This window comes from Myotis lucifugus, unplaced genomic scaffold (assembly GCF_000147115.1).
Source record: "Myotis lucifugus unplaced genomic scaffold, Myoluc2.0 scaffold_381, whole genome shotgun sequence".
Lineage (NCBI taxonomy): Eukaryota > Metazoa > Chordata > Mammalia > Chiroptera > Vespertilionidae > Myotis > Myotis lucifugus.
The window spans coordinates 118,600-142,567 of NW_005871429.1; the positions used below are offsets into that span (position 1 = coordinate 118,600).

The 23,968-nt window shown below is 37.4% G+C and overlaps 1 protein-coding gene across 11 annotated transcripts in view; it reads right to left on the bottom strand.

Moving 5' to 3' along the window:
• Window positions 1–5,613: 5,613 nt before the first annotated feature.
• The window catches only part of ERLIN1 (ER lipid raft associated 1), a 37,549-nt gene continuing 19,194 nt past the window's right edge, over window positions 5,614–23,968 (bottom strand). For 9 of the 11 annotated variants that reach the window (XM_023743232.1, XM_023743231.1, XM_014467107.2 and 6 more), the window contains 5 exons: window positions 23,240–23,298; window positions 19,704–19,795; window positions 11,649–11,738; window positions 10,658–10,737; window positions 7,293–7,854 (listed from right to left, as the gene is read on the bottom strand). In XM_023743232.1, coding sequence (XP_023599000.1) covers window positions 7,630–7,854; window positions 10,658–10,737; window positions 11,649–11,738; window positions 19,704–19,795; window positions 23,240–23,298 — 546 coding nt within the window. In that variant the 3' untranslated portion in view covers window positions 7,293–7,629. The other 2 variants (XM_023743228.1, XM_006101716.3) reach the window with 2 other exon arrangements.

Here is a 23,968-nt window from a genome sequence, read left to right on the forward strand (position 1 = left end):
TTGACAGCAAGCTTCAAAACTTCATGTGTCAAATTTTCTGAATGTGTTAACATCATAGATATTTTTACGCTTAAAAATGTCGAATTTAGTTTTTTGAGGAAACTCCATACTGTCTTCCATTGTGGCTGCACCAGTCTGCATTCCCACCAGCAGTGCACGAATGTTCCTTTTTTCTCCACATCCTCTCCAGCACTTGTCATTTGTTGATTTGTTGATGATAGCCAGTCTGACAGGTGTGAGATGGTACCTCATTGTTGTTTTGATTTGCATCTCTCAGATGATTAGTGACTTTGAGCATGTTTTCATATGTCTCTTGGCTTTCTGAATGTCCTCTTTTGAAAGGTGTCTATTTAGATCCTTTGCCCATTTTTTGATTGGATTGTTTATCTTCCTTTTGTTAAGTTGTATGAGTTCCCTATAAATTTTGGAGATTAGGCCCTTATCAGATATGACATTGGCCAATATGTTTTCCCACGCAGTGGGTTTTCTTGTTGTTTTGTTGATGGTTTCTTTTGCTGTGCAGAAGCTTTTTATTTTGATGTAGTCCCATTTGTTCATTTTCTCTTTAGTTTCAAGTGCCCTAGGAGCTGTATCAGTGAAGAAATTGCTTCGGCATATGTCTGAGATTTTGTTGCCTTTGGATTCTTCTAGAATTTTTATGGTTTCCCGTGTTACATTTAAGTCCTTTATCCATTTTGAGTTTATTTTTATGTATGGTGTAAGTTGGTGGTCTAGTTTCTTTTTCTTGCATATATCTGTCCAATTTTCTCAACACCATTTATTGAAGAGACTATCTTGGCTCCATTGTATGTTCTTGCCTCCTTTGTCAAATATTAATTGAGCATATTGGTTCGGGCCGATTTCTGGGCTCTCTATTCTATTCCATTGATCTATATGTCTGTTCTTGTACCAGTACCAGGCAGTTTTGAGAACAGTGGCTTTGTAATACAGCTTGATATCTGGTATTGAGATCCCACCTACTTTGTTCTTTCTCAGGACTGCTGCAGCTATTCGGGGTCTTTTTTTATTCCAGAAGAATTTTTGGAGAGTTCGTTCTAGATCTGTGACGTATGCCATTGGTATTTTAATGGGAACTGCGTTGAATTTATAGATTGCTTTGGGTAGTATGGACATTTTAATGATGTTGATTCTACCAATCCATGAACACGGTATGTTCTTCCATCTCTTTATGTCTTTCCATTTGACCCTGTGATCCCACTTCTAGAAATATACCCCAAGAAACCAGAAACACCAATCAGAACGGATATATGCACCCATATGTTCATAGCAGCACAATTCACCATAGCTAAGATCTGGAAACAGCCTAAGTGCCCATCAGTAGATGAATGGATTAGAAAACTGTGGTACATCTACACCATGGAATACTATGCTGCTGTAAAAAAGAAGGAACTCTTACCATTTGCAACGGCATGGATGGAACTGGAGAGCATTATGCTAAGTGAAATAAGCCAGTCAATGAAGGAAAAATACCACATGATCTCACTCATTTATGGATAATAAAGACCATTATAAACTTATGAACAATAATAGATGCAGAGGCAGAGCTGCCCCAAACAGATTGTCAAACTGCAGTGGGAAGGCCGGGGAGGGTTGGGGGGCAGGAGGGAGGGGGGTAGGAGATCAACCGAAGGACTTGTATGCATGCATATAAGCATAACCAATCGACATAAGACACTGGGGGATAGGGGAGGCCAGGGGATTGTCAAGGGCGGGGGAAAAAAAAGGGACACATATGTAATACTCTTTGTAACACTTTAAGCAATAAAAAAACATGTCGAATTTCATGCCAAAAAAAAAAGAGCATTTGCGGAAAGTTTTAATTCATTACTTTATTTTGAAGAAAAGTCCTGCTGAAAGTTATCGTATACTTCGGGAAGCGTATGGTGTACATGCTCCATCTCAATATACTTGTGAATTCTGGTTTAAACGCTTTAAAAGTGATGAGTTCGATGTGAAAGACAAAGAACATCCAGGTCAACCGAAAAAGTTTGAAGACCAACATTTACAAGCATTATTAGGTGAAGATGCGTGTCAAACTCAAAAACAACTTGCAGAAAGATTAAATATTGCTCAGCAAACAATTTCTGATCGTTTACAAGCAATGGGAAAGATTTTAAAGAAAGAAAAGGGGTGCCACATCAACTGAACAAAAGACAAATGGAAAACTGAGAAGTCCTCAGTAAAATGTTGCTTCAACAGCAGGAAAGAAAGTCTTTTTTGCATCGAATTGTGACTGGCGATGACAAGTGGATTTGAGAATCCCACACACACAAAATCATGGGTTGATCCAGGTCCACCAACAACATCGACTGCAAGGCCAAATCTCTTCAGAAAGAAGACAATGCTCTGCCTTTGGTGGGATCAGGAAGGTGTGGTGTATTATGAGCTTCTAAAACCAGGTGAAACCGATAATACTGATCACTACCGACAACAAATAATCAATTTGAACCAGGCTGTGATCTTAAAACAACCAGAATGGGCCAGAAGACACGGCAAAGTAAGTTTGCTTCATGATGACGCACCATCACACTCTTCAAAACCAGTTAAAGACACACTAAAAGATCTTGCCTGGGAAGTATTAACCCACACGCTGTATTCACCAGACCTTGCTCCTTCAGATTACATTCTGATAGATGGCACACACACTTTCTGAGCAGCACTTCAAAACGTACGAAGTGGTGACAAATTTGGTCTCTGAATGATCTGCCTTAAAACAAGAAAAGTTCTATTGGGACGGTATCCACAAATTACCTGAAAGATGGGGGAAATGTGTAGCTAGCAATGGACATTACTTTGAATAGAGCACTTTTGATGTTTCTCTTGAAATTATTGTTTTCTTTGGATTACAAAAATTCTAATTAACTGGTTAAAATGTGGATTAACTATTAACCGGTTAATAATATGGAATCCATTAATAGTTAATCCGCATTATTTACCGGTTAATGGTTAATCCATATTATTAACCGGTTAATACGCATTTTAACAGCTTAATACGAATTTTGTAATCCAAAGAAAACACAATAATTTCAAGAGAAACATCAAAAGTGCTCTATTCAAAGTAATGTCCATCGCTAGCTACACATTTCCCCCATCTTTCAGGTAATTTGTGGATACCATCCCAATAGAACTTTTCTTGTCTTGAGGCAGACCATTCAGAGACCCAATTTTTCACCTCTTCATACGTTTTGAGGTGCTGCTCAGAAAGTGCGTGTGCCATTGATCGGAACAAGTCGTGATCTGAAGGAGCAATACAACAAAATAGCATACATATCAAATCGCATATATATCAACATATGTGTAACTCCATCTATTGAAAAAATCCGCATTATTAACCGGTACACCTAGTAAATTCCACAAGTCAAGAAGAATGGAAACTGCTTTCAAAATTCTTATGCCATTTCTATACACCAATAGTGAACTTTCAGAAAGAGATAATAAAAACAATCCCATTTACCATCGCACCAAAAAAATTAAGCTACCTAGGAATAAGCTTAACTAAAGAGGTAAAAGACCTCTACTCAGAAAACTACAGGACGTTGAAAAAAGAGATAGAGGAAGCCATAAAGAGATGGAAGAACATACCGTGTTCATGGATTGGTAGAATCAACATCATTAAAATGTCCATACTACCCAAAGCAATCTATAAATTCAACGCAGTTCCCATTAAAATACCAATGGCATACGTCACAGATCTAGAACGAACTCTCCAAAAATTCTTCTGGAATAAAAAAAGACCCCGAATAGCTGCAGCAGTCCTGAGAAAGAACAAAGTAGGTGGGATCTCAATACCAGATATCAAGCTGTATTACAAAGCCACTGTTCTCAAAACTGCCTGGTACTGGTACAAGAACAGACATATAGATCAATGGAATAGAATAGAGAGCCCAGAAATCGGCCCGAACCAATATGCTCAATTAATATTTGACAAAGGAGGCAAGAACATACAATGGAGCCAAGATAGTCTCTTCAATAAATGGTGTTGAGAAAATTGGACAGATATATGCAAGAAAAAGAAACTAGACCACCAACTTACACCATACATAAAAATAAACTCAAAATGGATAAAGGACTTAAATGTAACACGGGAAACCATAAAAATTCTAGAAGAATCCAAAGGCAACAAAATCTCAGACATATGCCGAAGCAATTTCTTCACTGATACAGCTCCTAGGGCACTTGAAACTAAAGAGAAAATGAACAAATGGGACTACATCAAAATAAAAAGCTTCTGCACAGCAAAAGAAACCATCAACAAAACAACAAGAAAACCCACTGCGTGGGAAAACATATTGGCCAATGTCATATCTGATAAGGGCCTAATCTCCAAAATTTATAGGGAACTCATACAACTTAACAAAAGGAAGATAAACAATCCAATCAAAAAATGGGCAAAGGATCTAAATAGACACCTTTCAAAAGAGGACATTCAGAAAGCCAAGAGACATATGAAAACATGCTCAAAGTCACTAATCATCTGAGAGATGCAAATCAAAACAACAATGAGGTACCATCTCACACCTGTCAGACTGGCTATCATCAACAAATCAACAAATGACAAGTGCTGGAGAGGATGTGGAGAAAAAGGAACATTCGTGCACTGCTGGTGGGAATGCAGACTGGTGCAGCCACTATGGAAGACAGTATGGAGTTTCCTCAAAAAACTAAAAATGGAACTCCCATTTGACCCTGTGATCCCACTTCTAGGAATATATCCCAAGAAACCAGAAACACCAATCAGAAAGGATATATGCACCCATATGTTCATAGCAGCACAATTCACCATAGCTAGGATCTGGAAACAGCCTAAGTGCCCATCAGTAGATGAATGGATTAGAAAACTGTGGTACATCTACACCATGGAATACTATGCTGCTGTAAAAAAGAAGGAACTCTTACCATTTGCAACGGCATGGATGGAGCTGGAGAGCATTATGCTAAGTGAAATAAGGCAGTCAATGAAGGAAAAATACCACATGATCTCACTCATTCATGGATAATAGAGACCATTATAAACTTTTGAACAATAATAGATGCAGAGGCAGAGCTGCCTCAAACAGATTGTCAAACTGCAGCGGGAAGGCCGGGGAGGGTTGAGGGGCAGGAGGGAGGGGGGTAGGAGATCAACCGAAGGACTTGTATGCATGCATATGAGCATAACCAATAGACATAAGACACCGGGGGGTAGGGGAGGCAAGGGGATTGTCAAGGGCGGGGAAAAAAAAAGGACACATATGTAATACCCTTTGTAATACTTTAAGCAATAAAATAAATGAATAAATAAATAAATACAAACAAACAAAAAACAAAACAAAATTCTTATGCCAGGTACTAGCGATCACTTCATAAGTTATAGAAATGTCTACTCACTATTATATAGTTGAAATTAATATGTCAACTGTAATTAAAAAATATTTAAAAATTATTTTAAAATTCTCATACGAGGGAGGCAGTGTTCTGGGAGGAGTATAAGAAAAGCCTCTACAGTTAAGTAAAACTACTAAATAAAGTGGATACCTAGTGAAATGGGCAAGAAAGCCTTGGGAGCATATTAGGACAACAGAAAAGAACGGAGACATATGGAAAACACAAATCACTGATAGTAAAATAATTTTATTTAGTTTCTTTTTTTAAAAAAAGGTAGCATTTCACATATAAATTTAGACTCAAGATTACAGTATATATTTGCCAAAAGGAACATCCCTGAAGGAGGGCTAGACCTAGTGCCTGAGTGAGCACAGGGAAGCACAGTTCAAGTGGAAGTACTTTCTTTAAAACTTCACCATGTGATTTCCCTGCCCCTCAACTCTGCCACCAGGGCTTGTGGCTTGTAAGATAACCCACATCCATCACTTTGGGGCAGCAACTTTTAGCTCATGGGAATAGAAAACATCTCTAGTAATGAAAGCACAAAAACCAATGATCCAAGTTTCCCACAACAATCATTATCTGCAGCAACAATATATGACAGGAGAAGTTTATTTTTAGTTCAAAAGTTCTTTTGAGGGCTAGAGAACACAAAATTCACTCAAAAAGAGAATGCATACAATTAATGAGCAAAAATGAAAAAAAAAAAAGATTCTCTCCATATTACAAATGCTTTTATAGGATAAGGCCCAAGGAAAAGACCCACTCAAATCTGGGATTCCATTCCCATAAAGTGTTTGGCACAACTCACAACTGTCATGAGACTGAGAGTCAGCTGAGAGGTTGCTGGAAGGATCCCATGACTTTTCTGTCTGGCTTGAACAAAGTCTACACAAAAGGTCTTAACAAGCTGCACATACTCAGGCCTAACTATGGGGCACACTTTTTTAAGAAAATTAATCATTAAGGAAAAAAAAAGTACAGGTGAAATAGGTCTCTCATAGCCACAGATTAATCTGTCATCCTCTCATGGAAGATTAAATCCACTGGCTGCCCAGGAAGTCAGTGGAATCCTAATCTCCTAGGGAAGGTGAAGCTGGAGAACAACTTTGATTTCAGCATCTCAGGGCCAATAGGGAAGGAGACAAAAATGACCAAGTTACTCTTTGTTCCACACCATGTAGGCTCCTGATGAACAATATTGAGAAGGAGAATTCGTGTGCTAGTAACCATGGCAGCCTAGAATAGAGCCTTTAGGCAGAGGTACTAGGGCAAATGAATGTACCCCAAATCCAGTTAAAAAACTTCCTGCAGTTATGATACAATACTGTGCAGTGAATAGCTAGGAATTGTATGCTGCTCCTATTTCTGGTAAAGCCCTGTCTTGCTCTTGGCCAGCCAGAGCTGAGAGGTGACTTATAAGGAGTTGTCTGTGACAAGAAACCAAGTACCTTAGTCACACACAGCCTGAGGCAGTGACACAGACAGTCATCACCCAATGGAGGAGAATTCAGGTCCCCAGAACTTTGATTCAAAGCCAAGGTTTCATCTCATCCAAAACTTCAAACCAAGCTCTATCTCTGAGCCTACTAATGCAATAAACTAGTGATTAGGAATCTCTACAAGGAATCTGGTTGAGTGGCAAGGTGCATGTCCCAGCAAGCCACCAACTTGACTGTAGGAAAACAAAAATGTGCACATTGTATCAAGTAAATGGTTGCTCAACTGGAAGATCATTTCCTGGGGAACTTCAGCAGACTAGATGCTAATCACATGGATGTACACTGCAGACCCTAAAGAGAGCCCGGTCCCAGGTGTAGTGAGTCTTCTTTACACTTACCACATCCTGGCCATCTTCTCTCTGGCCTTCTATCTCTTGAATGGCTGAGCACACACTTCCCCTGGGACCAATGTAAACATTATTCAACAGATCTCAGCTTAGGAAAACACAGCTTGTTATGTATTTTGTGTTTAACATTCCAGTGCAGGCAGTATCTTAGCATTAGACTTTCCTTCTTTCATGAGTACCAATTTAGCAAGGATCACACACAGCATACTTGATAAAACTGTGGTTGAAAAGACCATTTGGGTGCCAGACAGCTGGCTCTATCCTGGAATCAGCTGGTAAGCCAGGACTACCACAGGAGAGGCAGAACACACGAGCACAGGGAGTCGCGTAACCATTATTCCCATTGAACCCCTTGGGCCACATCTTGATATGGGAGAACATTTCCACCTCTTGCATCAACCTATGCTCTCCTTCTTTTGGACAGGGCTCTCTCCAGAGGGTTCAGCAGCATCCTTAGAGAGGAGAGGAGAGCTTTTCCTTCCAGTCCTAACATCAGAATATTTCACAGCACAAGAGGCGTCCACGAACATGCTCGGAATGTTGCTGCCAAAGTAGATCTTACTGTTAGAAGCAATGGCCTGGTACCTCCTGAGCTCCAGATACTCCGGGGTCAATTTGTGCTGTGTGGGGGCAAACAGGAGCAGAGGCATCAGGACACTTTGGTGCAATATTCATCCCTCTATTTCCTTACACACATTTCCCTATTGCTCTACTGATAAAATTACTCAAATCTGAATTGTTGCCAATGACCCTCTCTCACTTTGAAGTGTGGCTATCAAATTAATAGCTATATTCCAGACTTGAAGTTCCTTCAACAAGCTGTTATAATGTAGGAGAAGCTGTTTATTTTTTAATTAAAAAAAAAAGGTTGGGGGTGGTTTTGAGGAACAATGAATGTAACTCACTAAGTAATGATGATAACATTTCCACAGTGACTTGTGGCTGATGAAGTACTTCCATATGTACTTTCTCATTTCATCCAGCTGAATCAACCTGGGGTCAGTTTGGAGTTTCTCCTGATATATGAACAGGTCAACGGATGGGAGTGGCAGAGCTTCAAAGGAAGGGCCTGGGCTCAGAACCTTATAATCAACCACCTTTGATTCTGCTTTTCTTGATCACATTCCAGAACTAGAAAATATCTCAAGAAATCACCTGGTCTGGCCTCTTGCCTCTACCAGAAACTGGATGTTTAATCTGCTTGTGATGGACAGGTGTTTGTCAATCATCAGGTTTCTCTCCGTCACAGTCTTATTTAAATCGTGATCCTAAGATATATCCAATCACAATCTCTCTGGGTTTGATTAAAACGTATTCATTTCCAATGATCCTTAAAATATACTCTAAAGCCTCTCAGAGCCTCCCCTAGGGATTTTCTCTTCATCTCAAGTCCCAGCCTGTCCTCCAGGCAAAGCCCATCTTGTTCTTCACAGCCCTCTGACATCTTCCACTCCTGCACCTACACCTTCTCCAGCTGACTCATATCCCTGCTGAAACACTGCCATCCAATCTGCTCACCGTGTGTAAACAATTTACTTTCTAAAGTCTTATTATTATAGGTCAATATCTGAATAGCATTTTTCATTTTCAAAGTGACATAAAACTACTTGCTGCCCTTTAGGCATAGGCTGACTTCATGACAAGATCTGGATATTTGTGCCTGGTCAGCCTCTCCCATGACAGATTTGAAATGTTAGTTTTGTAAACTCAAGTTTCTCATCTCGTCTTCATCTTGACCAAACTTCATTCTGTTTCTATAGAGCTGTGTCCTCCAATATGTTAAGTGTATTTCTAAATTCATACTGAATTTCAAGTCTTATCATTCCTTCTGAATACAGATTATTTGGTTATTTTCTAAATCAAAAGAGTTTAAGCTCTGTCTCTACCTTCAATCTTAACTCTAATCTTGGAAACTGTATCCTATACCTTAGCAATCTCTGTCTCCATTCTTTCTGTCCAATCTATTCTACAACTAATAACCTTATAAACCTTGGATAGATCCTTCCCTTCTCAGAAAGCCATAGGGGTTCTAGCTGCCTCTTAATTAAATAATTCCTGCTAACTAGGCCTGCAGTCTCTAGACCTAAACTTACCCCAGTCCCTAAACAAAAATTGGTCACCCATACATCACCCAACCTCCTTTCTCAAGTTATTACACATAAAATGCCTCATGACTAAAACATTTAAAAAGCCCAGTAAACAAGCAATACTCAGTTGGTAGCATTTGGAAACACGTGTGTGTGTGGGGAGTGGTGGTGACTATTAAAATAATTGGCAAACACTACTGACATTTAGTAGGCGAGGGCCTGGGGTGCAAAATATCCCATAATGCATGAGATGATCTTTAACAATTAAGAAGTATCTCACTCCAAAATGCCAAGAATGTCTCTGATGAGAAACACTGCTATAAATGAGCTTACTCAAAAAACCTACCTTCTCTGGGAAGCAATTCTAAATAAACTTTACTCTTCTGTTCTTTTTGTCATTTTAGAAGCCCCTCAATTTTCTTGATTACTGAATTCTTATATAGCAGGACAAATGAATGGCTATATGGCAAGCATGTCAAACTCAAAGGCTAACATGGGCCAAATAAACAAGGTTTAAGTTTATGTGGGCCGCAAAACACAAAAGCTTCAATTTTCGTAGAAACATAGGTTTATTTTGATAGAGACATACTGAATACAGAGGGATGAAATAAATGAGTAATCGTTAACATAAAAGAATAGAACATTTTAATAAAAATTGTATTTTTTCTTGGACATTAACTTACCAGACACTGAATATCTGCACAATTAAAAAGTGTAACGCAAATTTCTATTTTTCTTATTCTCTGAAAGCGAACTATTTCCTGTTGTGCACACCAAACAAGTGACTACAAGACTAATGACATGCAATCGGCTGCTAAAATATTCGCTGCTAGTATTAGTGGAGAGAAATGGTGCGCCTGTGCTTAAGGCATGTAAGGGAAATGAATGTAACATGATTATAGTAATCAGTCAATAGCGAATGTAGTAGTTCGTTATTAATAATTATATATAACAGGATATTGTAAAAATTAAGTCATGAAATTTTTATTAAATCGTTTCTTGCATACCGTTATATTAGCTGGGCTGCAAAAATATTCGTTGTGGGCCGCATGTGGTCCATGGGCCGTGAGTTTGACGTGCCTGCTATATGGCATGTATTTTCATATATCTGCTTGCCTTTGTCAGAGCTCCCCATTTTTATACACAAATATACAAAATTCCCTATCCAATAAGTGTGCAATATATCTTGCCAAGTGATTGGCTGATTCTAGAGGGTGTGACAGTAACTACCCTTTCTTGACACTGGATAAAATCTCCTTTATCACAGTAGAGCCCCCACAAGAGAAACTAAACCCCAAACTGTATTACTAGGAGAGTGGCACAGAGAGCCAGTCACCTTGTTCGACGTGGCATATTTATGTGCAGCATAATATTCAGCATCTGCTTTTGCCTTCTCTCGGGCCAGGAACGCGGCATCTAGCAAAACAACACAGGGTATTTAAAACAAAGGAAACTTGTGATCTATTTCCTCAGCTGGGTAACAAGTTCAGACTCTACTTTAGGTAATAGTCCCTTTCTCCACTGCCTGATATTTTGATCACTTCTTTACTTTAAAAGCATATACCAGTAACAACTCTAGCAGTTTTAAAATCCCAGTCCTCAGAGAGCTTCTGAGGACTTCAATGGGAATACTCTTGTCAATGTTGAACAACTCCCAGCTCAGCTGAGCCCACTTCAGTTTCCACCTAAAAGTGCTCTTTCTTTCCTCCACCCCCATCACCCAAAGCATCACACCCCACCCCACTCTCAGCTTCAAGTGAAATAACTAAATCCAGACACAAAAGCTCTGCTCTATTTACTGAATCACCCCCCCCACCCCCCGCATTTGATCTAAACAATAGAAAGCTGCAGTATATAAGCAGAAGAGGTTGAATGTGTGGTCTTCAAGACTATAAGCTAAGAACATCTCACTGTGAAATCAAGGAGTTTGAGAGCTCTTTGAAAACCGTGGCTTCTTTTTTCCCAGCTAATTTTTATGGTGTGTTTTTTTCATTGACAGGTAGGAAAGAAACTGGTTGTGCTGGGGTTTCTCATCTTATACATACTTTACAACTGATTATGGGTAATTATCTTACTGCCTGAGAACAAAGTGGGAGCTAATAAGCCCTATTTTAAGTCGGTTTGTGACTTTGGCTGAGTTAGCCAAAGTCACAAACCAAACCAAGAGCTAGATATGTAATGGCAATTAAAAAAAAATTATCTAGAATATCAAGTCAGCCACTTCCTTCAGACTATTCTGTCTATGGCCTTCCTATCCACCATAGAGCCCAACCCGTGGGGCAGAAAGGCAGATTAGGATAGCCAGAGCCTCTTTTTCCCTGATGTACCTTCAATTTCAGAAATCCGTTTTTCAGTTTCTTTCTCCATCACCTTCTGCTGAAACCAAATTTTTGCCACTTGTGCAATCTTCTCTGCTTCTATAATCATACAAAAGAAGACACATTCAAAAACATTTCCCTAGCTCCACAGGTACTTAGAATCAGCAGCACACAGTCTAACGTTTACTTACATAAGGTGTTATGGACTGTTTCATTAAGTTTTATCTAACCACATAGTAAACAACTCAATGGAATAAAAGGGAGTCTATTTCCTACTTTACTGTTCTGTTTTGAAAGTGCTAATTTTGTAGAAAGGGGAATACAAAAGTTAACAGTTCCAGTCCTTTAAGGGATTAAATAGCAATAGTCCACAAGCTAATGGGGTAAAAAGATACTTCATCAAAGTACTCAGCACAAAAACAGAGCAACATAAATGCATGGCAAGGTAGGACAATTAATATAATGTGGTAGGAGAAAGAAAGGTAAGTTACACCAAGGAAGGCCTTCTAGAAGAAATCTTAAAGAAAATAATGGACATGACCTAGGAGGACAAGGCAGAAGGTGTAAACAAAGACAAGAAGGTACGAAATGCGCAAGTGAGAGGTAATACAGAGCCAGCTGACGAGATACAACAAAAAATAATAATAGAAAGAGGGTTAGAAGACACCTGTCTTGAGTGACAGCCTAAGGAATTTAGGCTTTAATATGCTCAGGATCAACTGTTAAATTGCCATAAAGGAAATAACACGATGAAAATATCAGAGAAGGAATATTCTGACTGCCGTGGAAGGTAAAAAAGAAGGACAATTCATCTGAGAATGTACAAACAGTACTGGGAGTGAACAAATTAGCTGCAGCAGGCTGTTACAGGTGGGGAAAATGAGAAACATTCTTAGTAAAACTTGGCCCAATCAAAGGATCCAGGACCAAGGGAGAAAGACTCTAATTAAACTTTTATTTCAATCACTGCATTTCTTGAAGAACGTTCTCAACTCTCCTTTTCAGACAAAGAAGGTGAATATTTTAACACATTTTATGCACTTCCCAGGGGAAATGCATAACGTTAAAAAAATTTCCAAGTGGTTTTTTTCTTTCTAAAAGACAGTAGCCTTTCTCAGCTACTCCAGGGCACATTTCCCTATCAGCCATAAAGTCAATTTATATCATACCATCCCAAAGACAGACTATATTCAACTGGGCTAGAAATTTAGAAATAAGCAGAAACTCAAGATAAAACTTGAATAGAGGGAAGGGGGATCTGGCATCTGCAGCTAGAACCCCGAGACTGGTGTTTCAACATAAGGGAACTGCTGCCATAATCCCATTTAACACTGCTCTTTAATGTGTGTGGATAAAGCCATAAAGAATGTGACTACACTTATAGTCTAGAAAAACGGTGGAGTAGGCTAATGAGAAAAATCCTTCAGCTAACAACACCTTAAAGCAGCAACTTTCAACCTTTTCATCTCATGGCACACATAAACTCATTACTAAAATTCTGCAGCACACCAAAAACTATATTTTTTGTCAATCTGACAAAAAAAAGGGTATACTATTGATTCATTCATATCAGACAACTACTGTTGTGTTTGCTGTTGTGATTTTTTTATTTGACAATCTAAGGCAGGGGTCCTCAAACTTTTTAAACAGGGGCCAGTTCACTGTCCCTCAGACCGTTGGAGGGCCGGACTATAGTTTAAAAAAAAACTATGAACAAATTCCTATGCACACTGCACATATCTTATTTTGAAGTAAAAAAACAAAACGGGAACAAATACAATATTTGTATTTGCATGTGGCCCGAGGGCCGTAGTTTGAGGACCCCTGATAGAGGTCAGTGCCCTGACTAAATAGTCAGGTATTAAAAATTCTTACAGCATGCAAGTGTTCCTGCCTCGGCACACTGGTTGAAAATAACTGCTTTAAAGTGCTAGATAAAATTTAACAAATTTGTTTTTTAACGCATGACTGAGATTCTAAGCGAGAATTTGTTTTTTAACCCAGGGCTGAGATTCTAAGAAAAAAATGGGAGCTACTCAAGAGACATAAGCAAAGGGAGAGCTGAGAGTCTGCATAGTGGCAGCCCAGGGGTGGTTATCAGACAAGTAAGGGAGAAGAACTTGGGTTATTGCCCAAGCAGGGGGGTCAGAAGATGAGGACTTGAGATGCTGGAACCGAGACTCCTGTATACAACAGAGAGACAGCTACAGAACTGCAACTCCAGTGAGACTAAAAAACTCTATCTTGCCCGACCAGTATGGCTCAGTGATTGATCATCAACCTATGAATCAGGAAGTCATGGTTCAATTCACACTCAGGGCACATGCCCAGGTTGCATGCTTGATCCCCAGTAGGGGGTGTGCAGGAGGCAGCCGATTGTTGATTCTCTCTCATCACTGATGTTTCTGTTTCTCTCCCTTCCTCTCTGAAATCAATAAAACTATAATAAATAAAGAAATTAATTAATAAAAACTCTTTCTACCAGCCCAATGAGAAGTAAGCTTTTCTCACCTGGACACATCATAGTGAAACTGGAGAATACCCAAAGACAAAGAGAAAAATCTTAAAAGTATAAAGAGAAGAGGCTAAACAAAAATAAAATAATACCACCAAAGTAACAAAGAATAATAATTGGATTTAGAATTATAGGCTAAATTATCATTCAAGAATGAAACAAAAGCATTTCAGACCAAGGAAGACTGAGTAAGTTTCCACTCTAAGCTTTTACTGAAAAAAACTAGCAGGGAAAAAAAATGAATTGCCAGAAACAATGGAGAAGAAAAAATTACATAATACATGTAAATTGAAATATTTACTGTAAGAATCAATGATGATGATAATAATTAATGGGGGAATAAAAACAACATGAAACTAAACTACTAGACAACAGTAATATGAAAAATTGGAGGACAGTGATAAGAATTAAAGTATTCTAAGGTATTATTCAAGAAGAGAATAGAATAACTTTAGACTTTGTCAAGTCAGGTATGCTTGTTAAACATTTTACAGGTCATGACTAGTTATAATTCTAAAAATTAAATGTAAAACTTCCAATCAAGTAAAAGAATAAAGAAAATCCAATCAATTCAATATCCATCAGAAAAGAGGGGGAATATTAGCAGAGAAAAAGATGCATGATAAATAGCACAAAATTAAATATTATAAACAAACCCAAACATAGCAGTAACCACAATAAATATAAAAAGACTAAACTCACCAGTTAAAAGACAGATTCTCACATTGGATAAGATAACAAAATCCAGCTATATGCTGTTTACAAGAGACACACCTAAAACATAATGACATAGAAAAGTTGAAAGTAAAAGGATGCGAAAAGATACAACAAGAAAATAACTAATCAAGAGAAATTGGTATAGCTATATTATCATCAGAAAAAATAGACCTTAAGCCAAAAACATGTTTGGGATAAAGAGGGTTACTACATAATGGGTGCAATTATCCTGGGAGATGTAACAATCTAAACCTGAATGCTCTTAATGATATAGCCCCAAAACACATAAAGAAAGAAATTTTAAGTTAACAAATCCATAGTCATAGTGGGATTTAACACACCTTCCTCAGAAACGGATAGCTCAAGAAGGGAAAAATTGGAAGAACACAGATGTGAACAACACCAGCCTCACCTAATGGCTATACAGAGAAACCTGCATCCAGCATATAGAGAATGTACATTCAATCTTTGTAAGTGGGCAGAACATTTACCAAAAAAGGACCATGTATTGATGGGCCATGAAGCAAATTTCAACAAATACTTAAGAATTCATATAACAGATAATATTTTCTGACTATTGAAAATCAACACTGAAAAGGTAGCCCCCTAAAAGCCCTTTTAATAATTCATCAGGCAAAGAAATCATAATGAAAAAATTTTTCTAAATTAAAACTGAAAACCAATAATAAACTACATTTCAAAATTTGAGATACACCTAAAGCAGAACTTAGAAGAAAACATATAATCTTTCATATTTTCATTAGAAAAGACTGAAAACTAAAGAATTAACCCAGTAAGTTAGAAAAGAACCAATAAGTAAGCTCAAAAAGGTAGAAGAAATAATAAAACTAAGTGTAAGTGATATTATTTTTTAAAAAGTGACAATAGAATCAACCAAATTAAAATCCAGTTCTCTGAAAAGATGAGTAAAATAAGACAGACCTCTGGCAAAATTGATTCAGAAAAAAAAAGGCACAGTAAATAATATTAAAAATAAAAAGGGAGCAGCATACCGATTTGGCAGAGGGTTTTAAAAATCAAAAAAGAATTCTACAAATTTATGCCCCCAAATTTGAAATAACAGATGAAATAGATAATTTTCTAGAAAAATATAACTACCAGAACTCAAAAAGAAACAAATATCTGAGTAGACCTATATGCATTAAAGAAATTATAACAGTAAGTTAACTATTACCACAAAAAACCAAGCATACAAAAAACAAACAAACAAACAACCAAAAAACAAACGCAAACCCCACTGGACCAAGATGGCTTTTACAAGTGAGTTCCGTCAAATCTACAAAGAAGAGATAATATGTAGTTTATACAAAATTTTCTAGAAAAGAAGTGTTCTGCATTTCATTTTGAGGCTAATATAACCATGATACAAAACCTGACATTAAGAATAGAAGGAAAAAATTATAAGCTGATCTCAATTATTGAAATAAAAACATTTTACAGAAATAACCAGCAAACCATATAGGGAAATGTATTGGGGTGAACCTCTTCCATTATGACCAAGTGGATTTATCCCAGGAAGACAAAATTATCCAGTAATAGAAAACCTATTACTATAATTCACTATGTTAACAGCTTTAAAAAGAAAAAGTATATGGTCATTTCAACAGATACATAAAAAAATTCTAAAAGTTTTAACAGCCATTAACGATAAAATCTCTTGGCAAGCAAGAGGTAGAAGGAAACTTCACTAACCCAATAAAAGTTAAGTACAGCCAACATAATTGGGACTATGTAAAGTTAGGAACAAGACAAGAATGCCAATTACCATCTTTCTTTTCAACAAGGCATAGCCTAAAGCAGTAAGATAGAATTAAAAAGTGTGGGACTACAAAGGAAAAAACAGAACTGATTTGAAGACAGTATGACTGCTCACATGGGAAATCCAAGAGATTAGAAATATCATTTTGAACAAGATTGCTAAGTGAAAAAACCAACAGTATACCTATACAAAAGCAAAAAAGTCAGAAAAAGTACCTTCAAAAAAGAAACATATTTATAATAGCAAAAAAGTTAACATACAGAAATAAATCTCTAACAAAGAATATGCAAGAACTTTAAGAAAATGACAGTTTTGAAAGACATTTCTCATAAACGGAGAAATACAACAGATTTATAAGACTCAATATCATAAATATTATAATTCTCTATAAAGTGATATATACAAGTAATACAATTCCAATCAAAACCCCAATACTGTATTTTACAGAACTTGAGGCACTGGTTCTAAAACGTATATGGAGGAATAAAGGGCCTGGGATCGTTTTCAAGCCAATTTTAGGAATAGTTAGGAACAGTTAAGAGAAATAGTTAAGGAGAAACTTGCTCTCCCAGATTGTAAGACTTAACATAAAATCTACAATATTTAAAACAGGGTAATATTGAAGAAAGCTAGACCAAGAAATTAAAACAAAATAGAGACTCAAGCAACAGAACAAATCATATATAGAATCTTGTTGTATGACCAATGTGGCATTAGAAACAAGTAGAGGAAATAATGAACTATTTAAGTCTGAAGTCAATTGGTTTGCCATTTGAAAAAAATAAAACTGAATTCCTATATCACACTAAACACTAAAACAAATTCCAAATGGATTCAAGACCTAAATATAAAAAGCAAAACTACAAAACTTTTAGAATAAAACCATTATTTGGGGGCTAAGAAAGAATTTCTAAACAAGATGGGAAAAGCACAAACCAGAAAGGAAAAAATTGATGAATCTAACTTGTTGAAAATTAAATATATGTGTATGTCAAAAACATCATAAAGTTCAAAGACAAGCCACAAATTGAGAGAAGATATCTGCAGTGTATAAACATGGGAAAGGATTAAAATCCAGAAGATATAAAGAACTTCTACAAGTCAGTTCAAAAAACATAATCAAATAATGGACTGATGATATTAACATGCAATTCACATACCACAAAAAAAGGGAAACCTGAATGATCAATAACAATATTCAACTTTACAGTATTGAGGGAAATTCAACTGAAATTATGTGATATAATGTCCACTATCAAACTGGCATAAATTTTTTAAAGTTTGATAACTCCAAGGGTTGAGGAGGATGTGCAGAAATGTGACTCAATATGGCAACACATATATTGGAACTCAAATACTGCTGAACAGAAGGTGGAATGGAAAAATCACTTTGGAGAGCGATTTGGCAATAGATTATAAATTTGAAGACGTGTATACTCTGTGACCCAGCAATTCTGCTTCGAGATATGTATTCTAGAAGAATCTGTGGGAAAGCACACTTCTTTTGGGGTATTTCAATCTGTTAGGAATCAATATTTTATAAATTATTTAAAAAAACGAAGTACTAAGAAAAATATTAAAAACAAAAGCACAAGCTCAAGTTTTCAATTAGATTCAACAAACATAAAAAAAGCTGTAGGAATTTTTAAACACCCATTCTCCATTTCTGTAGTCCTCTCATTGTGGATCAGAAACAAAAAGCTGGTGACAGGGCACTGACCCACACCACATGTTGAGTAACACTACTCTAAGAAAATGCTTGCATGTGTTCACAGAGACCTGGATAAGGGCATTACTGCACACTCTTTGTAATAAGGAAAAACTAGAAACTACCTAACTATTCATTAATGATCTATCAGAATAAATCAAGGTTTACTCATGAAAATACACAGTAATTAAAAACGAAGTAGATCATGTATCAATATGAATAAAACTCAAACAATGTTGGTTTAAAAAAGCAAGTTGTGACCCTGGACAGTTTGTTCAATGGTTAGAGTGTCAGCCCCAGGACTGAAGGGTCGTGGGTTCGATTCTGGCCAAGGGTGCATACCTTCGTTGCAGGCTCGATCCCCGCCCCGGATGGGTGTGTGTGGGAGGCAGCCGATCTCTCACATCCATGTTTCTTTCTCTCTCTCCCTCCCATCCCTTCCTCTCTCTCTTAAAGTCAAGGTGAGAATTAACAACAACAACTAAAAACAAGTTATGAAATAAAAGTGGAGTCTGATAGCATTTTTGTAGTTTAAAAGAATCTGTGAATTATCACATACTTTCAGTGTAAGTATGAAAATATGGGCAGAAAGATATACATCAACTTTAGAATAGAAGCTACTCTGTGAAGACGGGTCAAAAAATAAGACCAGGAAGAGTATAGAGGAGGCTTCAAACAGATACAGAATTTTCTTAAAGCAAATATGATTTGAGGAAAATATGGCAAAAAGTTAAGCCTTCATTGTATTGTTCTCTGTATATTCTGCATATTTGAAATATTCAATGAAAGACTCCTTAAGCTTTCAGCATCCAAGGAACAAACAACTGGGGGCCTAAAAGGGCAGTCTAATATACAGTACCCTGGAGTGTTAGGGAAGTCACTGATTCAAAGTGAGCTGTAAGCAATCTTGCTGCTTTCGGAGGTGGTATTATTCATCTATCCAGATAAAACTATGTGCATGTCAGCAGCAAGGATACATACTATAATCTTGAGCTTTTGCCAAAAACTTCTCTCTCCTAAATCTGTATAAACAAAAACCCTATTCCACAGAGGCTAGAGCTGCCCCCAGATCCTGTCTACTTTCCCTGTCCTTAAAAAAGACAATAGTTGTGGCAGCCAATGACATGGTGGAGAGCCAAAGAACTTCATTACATACTGGCCTCATCTGCTTTTAAAGGCTTTAGAAAATCTGACTGTATAAAGAAGTTTCCAGAATTCTAAATATGAATGATTCAGTCTTATTTGAGTCCCATCAATATCTAATATGAAGCTGACAAAGAACAACAGGACAAACTCACAACACATGTACTTAGAGACAGCCATTTCGGAAAGAAATCCACGTACCTATAATAGCCTTTTTCCGCTCTGTCTCAGCTTCTTTCTCCACCACCTTTTGTTTCTGGATAGCTATAAGAAGTTTTGTCTTCTCAGCCTCCCTGTGGACAAAGTATTATAAAAATTAGAAATGACATGCAGTCACAGGCAGTAATTCTGACTCTACAGTGGGTCAGAGAACCATCTTCAACAAGAACTTTTTGAATCATTAAGATAGGCAAAGAGAGGTGTTACCCTATCTATACTAATAAAAGGGTAATATGCTAATTAGACCAGGTCAACCGGACATCTTCCGGATGTCTGACTCCCTTCCAGTTAGGGGGCGACCAGGCCAGCAGGGGGATAGTTAGGGGGGGGACCAGGCTGACAGGGGGCAGTCAGTTAGGGGCAATCAGGCAGGTAAGCGGTTAGGACCCAGTGGCCCCGGACTGCGAGAAGGATATCCAACTGCTGGTTTAGGCCCGATCCCCCAAGGATGGGGCCTAAACTGGCAGTCGGACATCCCCCGAGGGGTCCCGGATTGGAGAGGGTGCAGACTGGGCTGAGGGACAGCCCCCCCCCCCCCCGCACAAATTTCGTGCACCGGGCCTCTAGTTTTATATATAATGAATCTGAGATTGAAATGTTAAATGATTTGCCCAAAGTTACCTAGAGATAGGAATCAAATTTAGCACCTTTGAATTTTAACTTGACGTTTTCCTCTAACTGTATGATGGAAAGGCCCGTGATTTGGAAGTATCTGGAGTATATAAATGCTCCTTTGTTGTTAGGCCTCTGGCTAGCCCATACAGCAGTGGTTCTCAACCTTCCTAATGCCGCGACCCTTTAATATAGTTCCTCATGTTGTGGTGACCCCCAACCATAAAATTATTTTTGTGGCTACTTCATAACTGTAATTTTGCTACTGTTATGAATCATAATATAAATATCTGATATGCAGGATGTATTGTCATTGTTACAAATTGAACATAATTAAAGCATAGTGATTACTCACAAAAACAATATGTAATTATATATGTGTTTTCCGATGGTCTTAGGTGACCCCTGTGAAAGGGTTGTTCGACCCCCAAAGGGGTTGCGACTCACAGGTTGGCGACCCACAGGTTGAGAACCGCTGCCATACAGCATCTCTGGGCCAATTAGCAAAAGGCACCAACTTCTGGGTAGATGCAGTCCTCAGGTGCATGGTTTTGCAAGTAGAATGGGGCTGGATTTCAGTCCCTCTTCAGGCATACACCCTTGTGCAGTGGCCTTATTTGCTGTATAACTAGATGGCAGTTTACTAGGTGGTGAACTGGGGCTCAATGTAAGAAAAATTTTTCTAAGAATCTGAGTTTTCTAATAATAGAAATGGCTGGCCTATCACTAAAGTATGCACAAGTGGCAATTGGATGACCACATGGTAGGAATGATATTTTAAAAATTACTATTAGGTGAGCGGTTAGCTTGGATGATCTCAAGATGGCTTTAATTCTGGAAATCCAATAGTCTATAAAATTAGGAGAGATCCAGAATTATCTGAAAAGTAACTCCAATGATTTCCCCAAAACATTTACCCAAAGCTCTCGCCTTTCCTCCTGCCAACACTAATGAAGACATAAAATGACATACTGGATACTATGAGGAATCTGAGAGCAGAGAACACATAGTATTCATCTTTCCATCACCAAAAGCCACCATATTGAAAGCCTAACACCATACTGAGCCTTAAATAAATATTTTTTTCTATGAATGGATCAGACCCATGATCTATTCAGCGCGGCACTCTGTGCTTTACAGTTTTTTGTGTTTTTCTAAAATATATTTTTATTGATTTCAGAGAGGAAGGGAGAGGGAGAAAAAGAGAAACATCAATTATGAGAGAGAATCATTGATCAGCTACCTCCTGAGCCAGCAACCTGGGCATGTCCCCTGACCAGGAATTGAACCATGACCTCCTGGTTCATAGGTCGATGCTCAACCACTAAGCAATACCGGCCGGGCAATGCTTTAGTTTTAAAAAGAGTTCCTTTTCTACAATGAAAAAGGGAAAATAAAACTCTGCATAATAAAAGATAGACTGAGGAACAATAGGACTTAGAAGTATATCACTCCATAAAGTATTAGTATTATTACATGTTGGACCCCTTGTATTTATACATCTGTTGTATTCCCAACTTTTACAAAGTTATTTTTCCAGCATTTCATATTTTTCCTCTTAACATGTCAGCCAAATTTTCTAGACTTATTTCTTCTTCTCAGTACTGTCGTATGAGAATAATATTGCCATTTTGACTATGGTAGGTATTCCTCTAAAAAGAATCTTCTAAAAACACTTAGAAACTAATTTCATGTCAAGAAAGTAACTTCTCATACCCAATCAGCCCTGGACACATAAAAAAGAAAATAATACTCAGGAGTCAACTCAGGAAAAGCTTCCCCAGGGGCAAACTGTAAAGACCCAGGTCTAAATTTAGATACACAACCACATACAGACCAAACCTTATACCAATAAGGAGTCTATTCTTATCATTATAACACAGTAACAAAATGTAGGCATTCTCTTCAACCTTAACAGCTAGAACTCTTTTTCTCCCCTATTAATATTTAATTCAAGGTATTATTCACAACACAATTATAGCTCCTTAGGCTTCCAACCATAGTTCTACAGCCACCTGCACCCTTAGTCACTGAAGCTGCTCCTGAAATGTCCATAGAGAGAAAACTAGTAAGAGTCTAGGGAGAATTAGGACACTAGAATAGGCAATACGGTGGAACCTCGGTTCTGGAACTTAATTCGTTCCAGAAGGCTGTTCAAGAAGAGATTTGCTAGAAAACCAAAATATTTTTTACCATTAGAAATAATGTAAATTGAATTAATCTGTTCCAGACCCTCAATGATTCTGTTTTAATCTTTGCTACATACATACAGTACATGTCTAAGGTACTGTTTAAGCTATAAGTAAATACTATAAAAACAAAAAGGACATGAAATGTAAATGAAAAATTTAACAGAAATGAAATGAAATATACAGATCAGACATGCAAACACTTATATCATGCTTTGCAATTATGTCTTTTGAAAACTCTGTCGTGATCTCACAACTTTCCTTTTCACTTTGCTGCTATCACTTAATTTCTTAGGACCCATGGTGACTTACTGTATGTGTTTAATAATAATAAGCAGCCACAAAAGCAAAAAACATGAAAATATTCACAGCACAATTTCCTGAGATGTTAACAGGAGGTTTTTCGGTAAAATGACCCAAAATTGCACATTCTCTCCTTTGTTGCCTAAGAGATGAGTAACTGATCATGAAAGGGTTGTTGGGTTGAGAACCCAAATTTTGTTTGACAACTGAGACATTTTCTGTGAACCAAAATTGTTCAAGATGGGAGATATTCGAGAACCGAGGTTTGACTGTATTACTAGAATTAAAGTATGGAATATAAACACACAACACACCCCAGAGTGTTATATCTCACACAGACATTTCCTTCAGACTGGTATATTAATATGTAGACGGCCCTAAACAAAATATTGGGATCCCATGCACATTACTCACATTAACTCAAAATTTCTTCTTATGGCTTCTGGGATTTTGGGTTTTGTAACACGCACAGCCTAAAAAATAAAAGTGAAAAAGCCGAAGTATATTTGAAAAATGAATCTTCAAACTAAATCTTCTATAGAAGAGCTCCTCAAGTGAGACTAACAAACAACTACAACATGGCTAGCTGCCTACTAACACCCGAGGGGATCCCACGAGAAAAATCTACTTTTCAGCATCACACCAATAATCAAGGATAAGCTGCTTCTTGATTTTTTTTTTGTTTTTTTTTTTTTTTGAAAAAGAAGCCTGACTACAGGAAAACCATTCTACCAGTTGAGGAAATAAACTTCTGTAGGGAAAAAGTTCTCTCTTAAAAGACTTTTCACAAAGCTCTTTAGTTGGATATTTTGATTCCTTTTCCAATTTGCAAACCAAAGAAATAAAAGACAGGTAAAATTCCCAGATTTAAATTGTTAAGTAGAAAACAACTAAAAACAAAAATGAAAACAAAACACCCAGGTGGGTACATGCAACTTAACACAGTGAGGAGTAAATGAATTTACCACTTTCTAAACCAGCAATCACTCAGTACTGGTTATAAACAAACAGCCAAAGACAGAAGGAAAACAAATACCAATTAATAGCTTATATTCTTTCTAGAATCTCACTTAGAACAAAGTCTACTTGCCTTTGTAGACACTTTTTGCTAGAAACTTTGTTTTCCTAACCAGTGTACTTTGA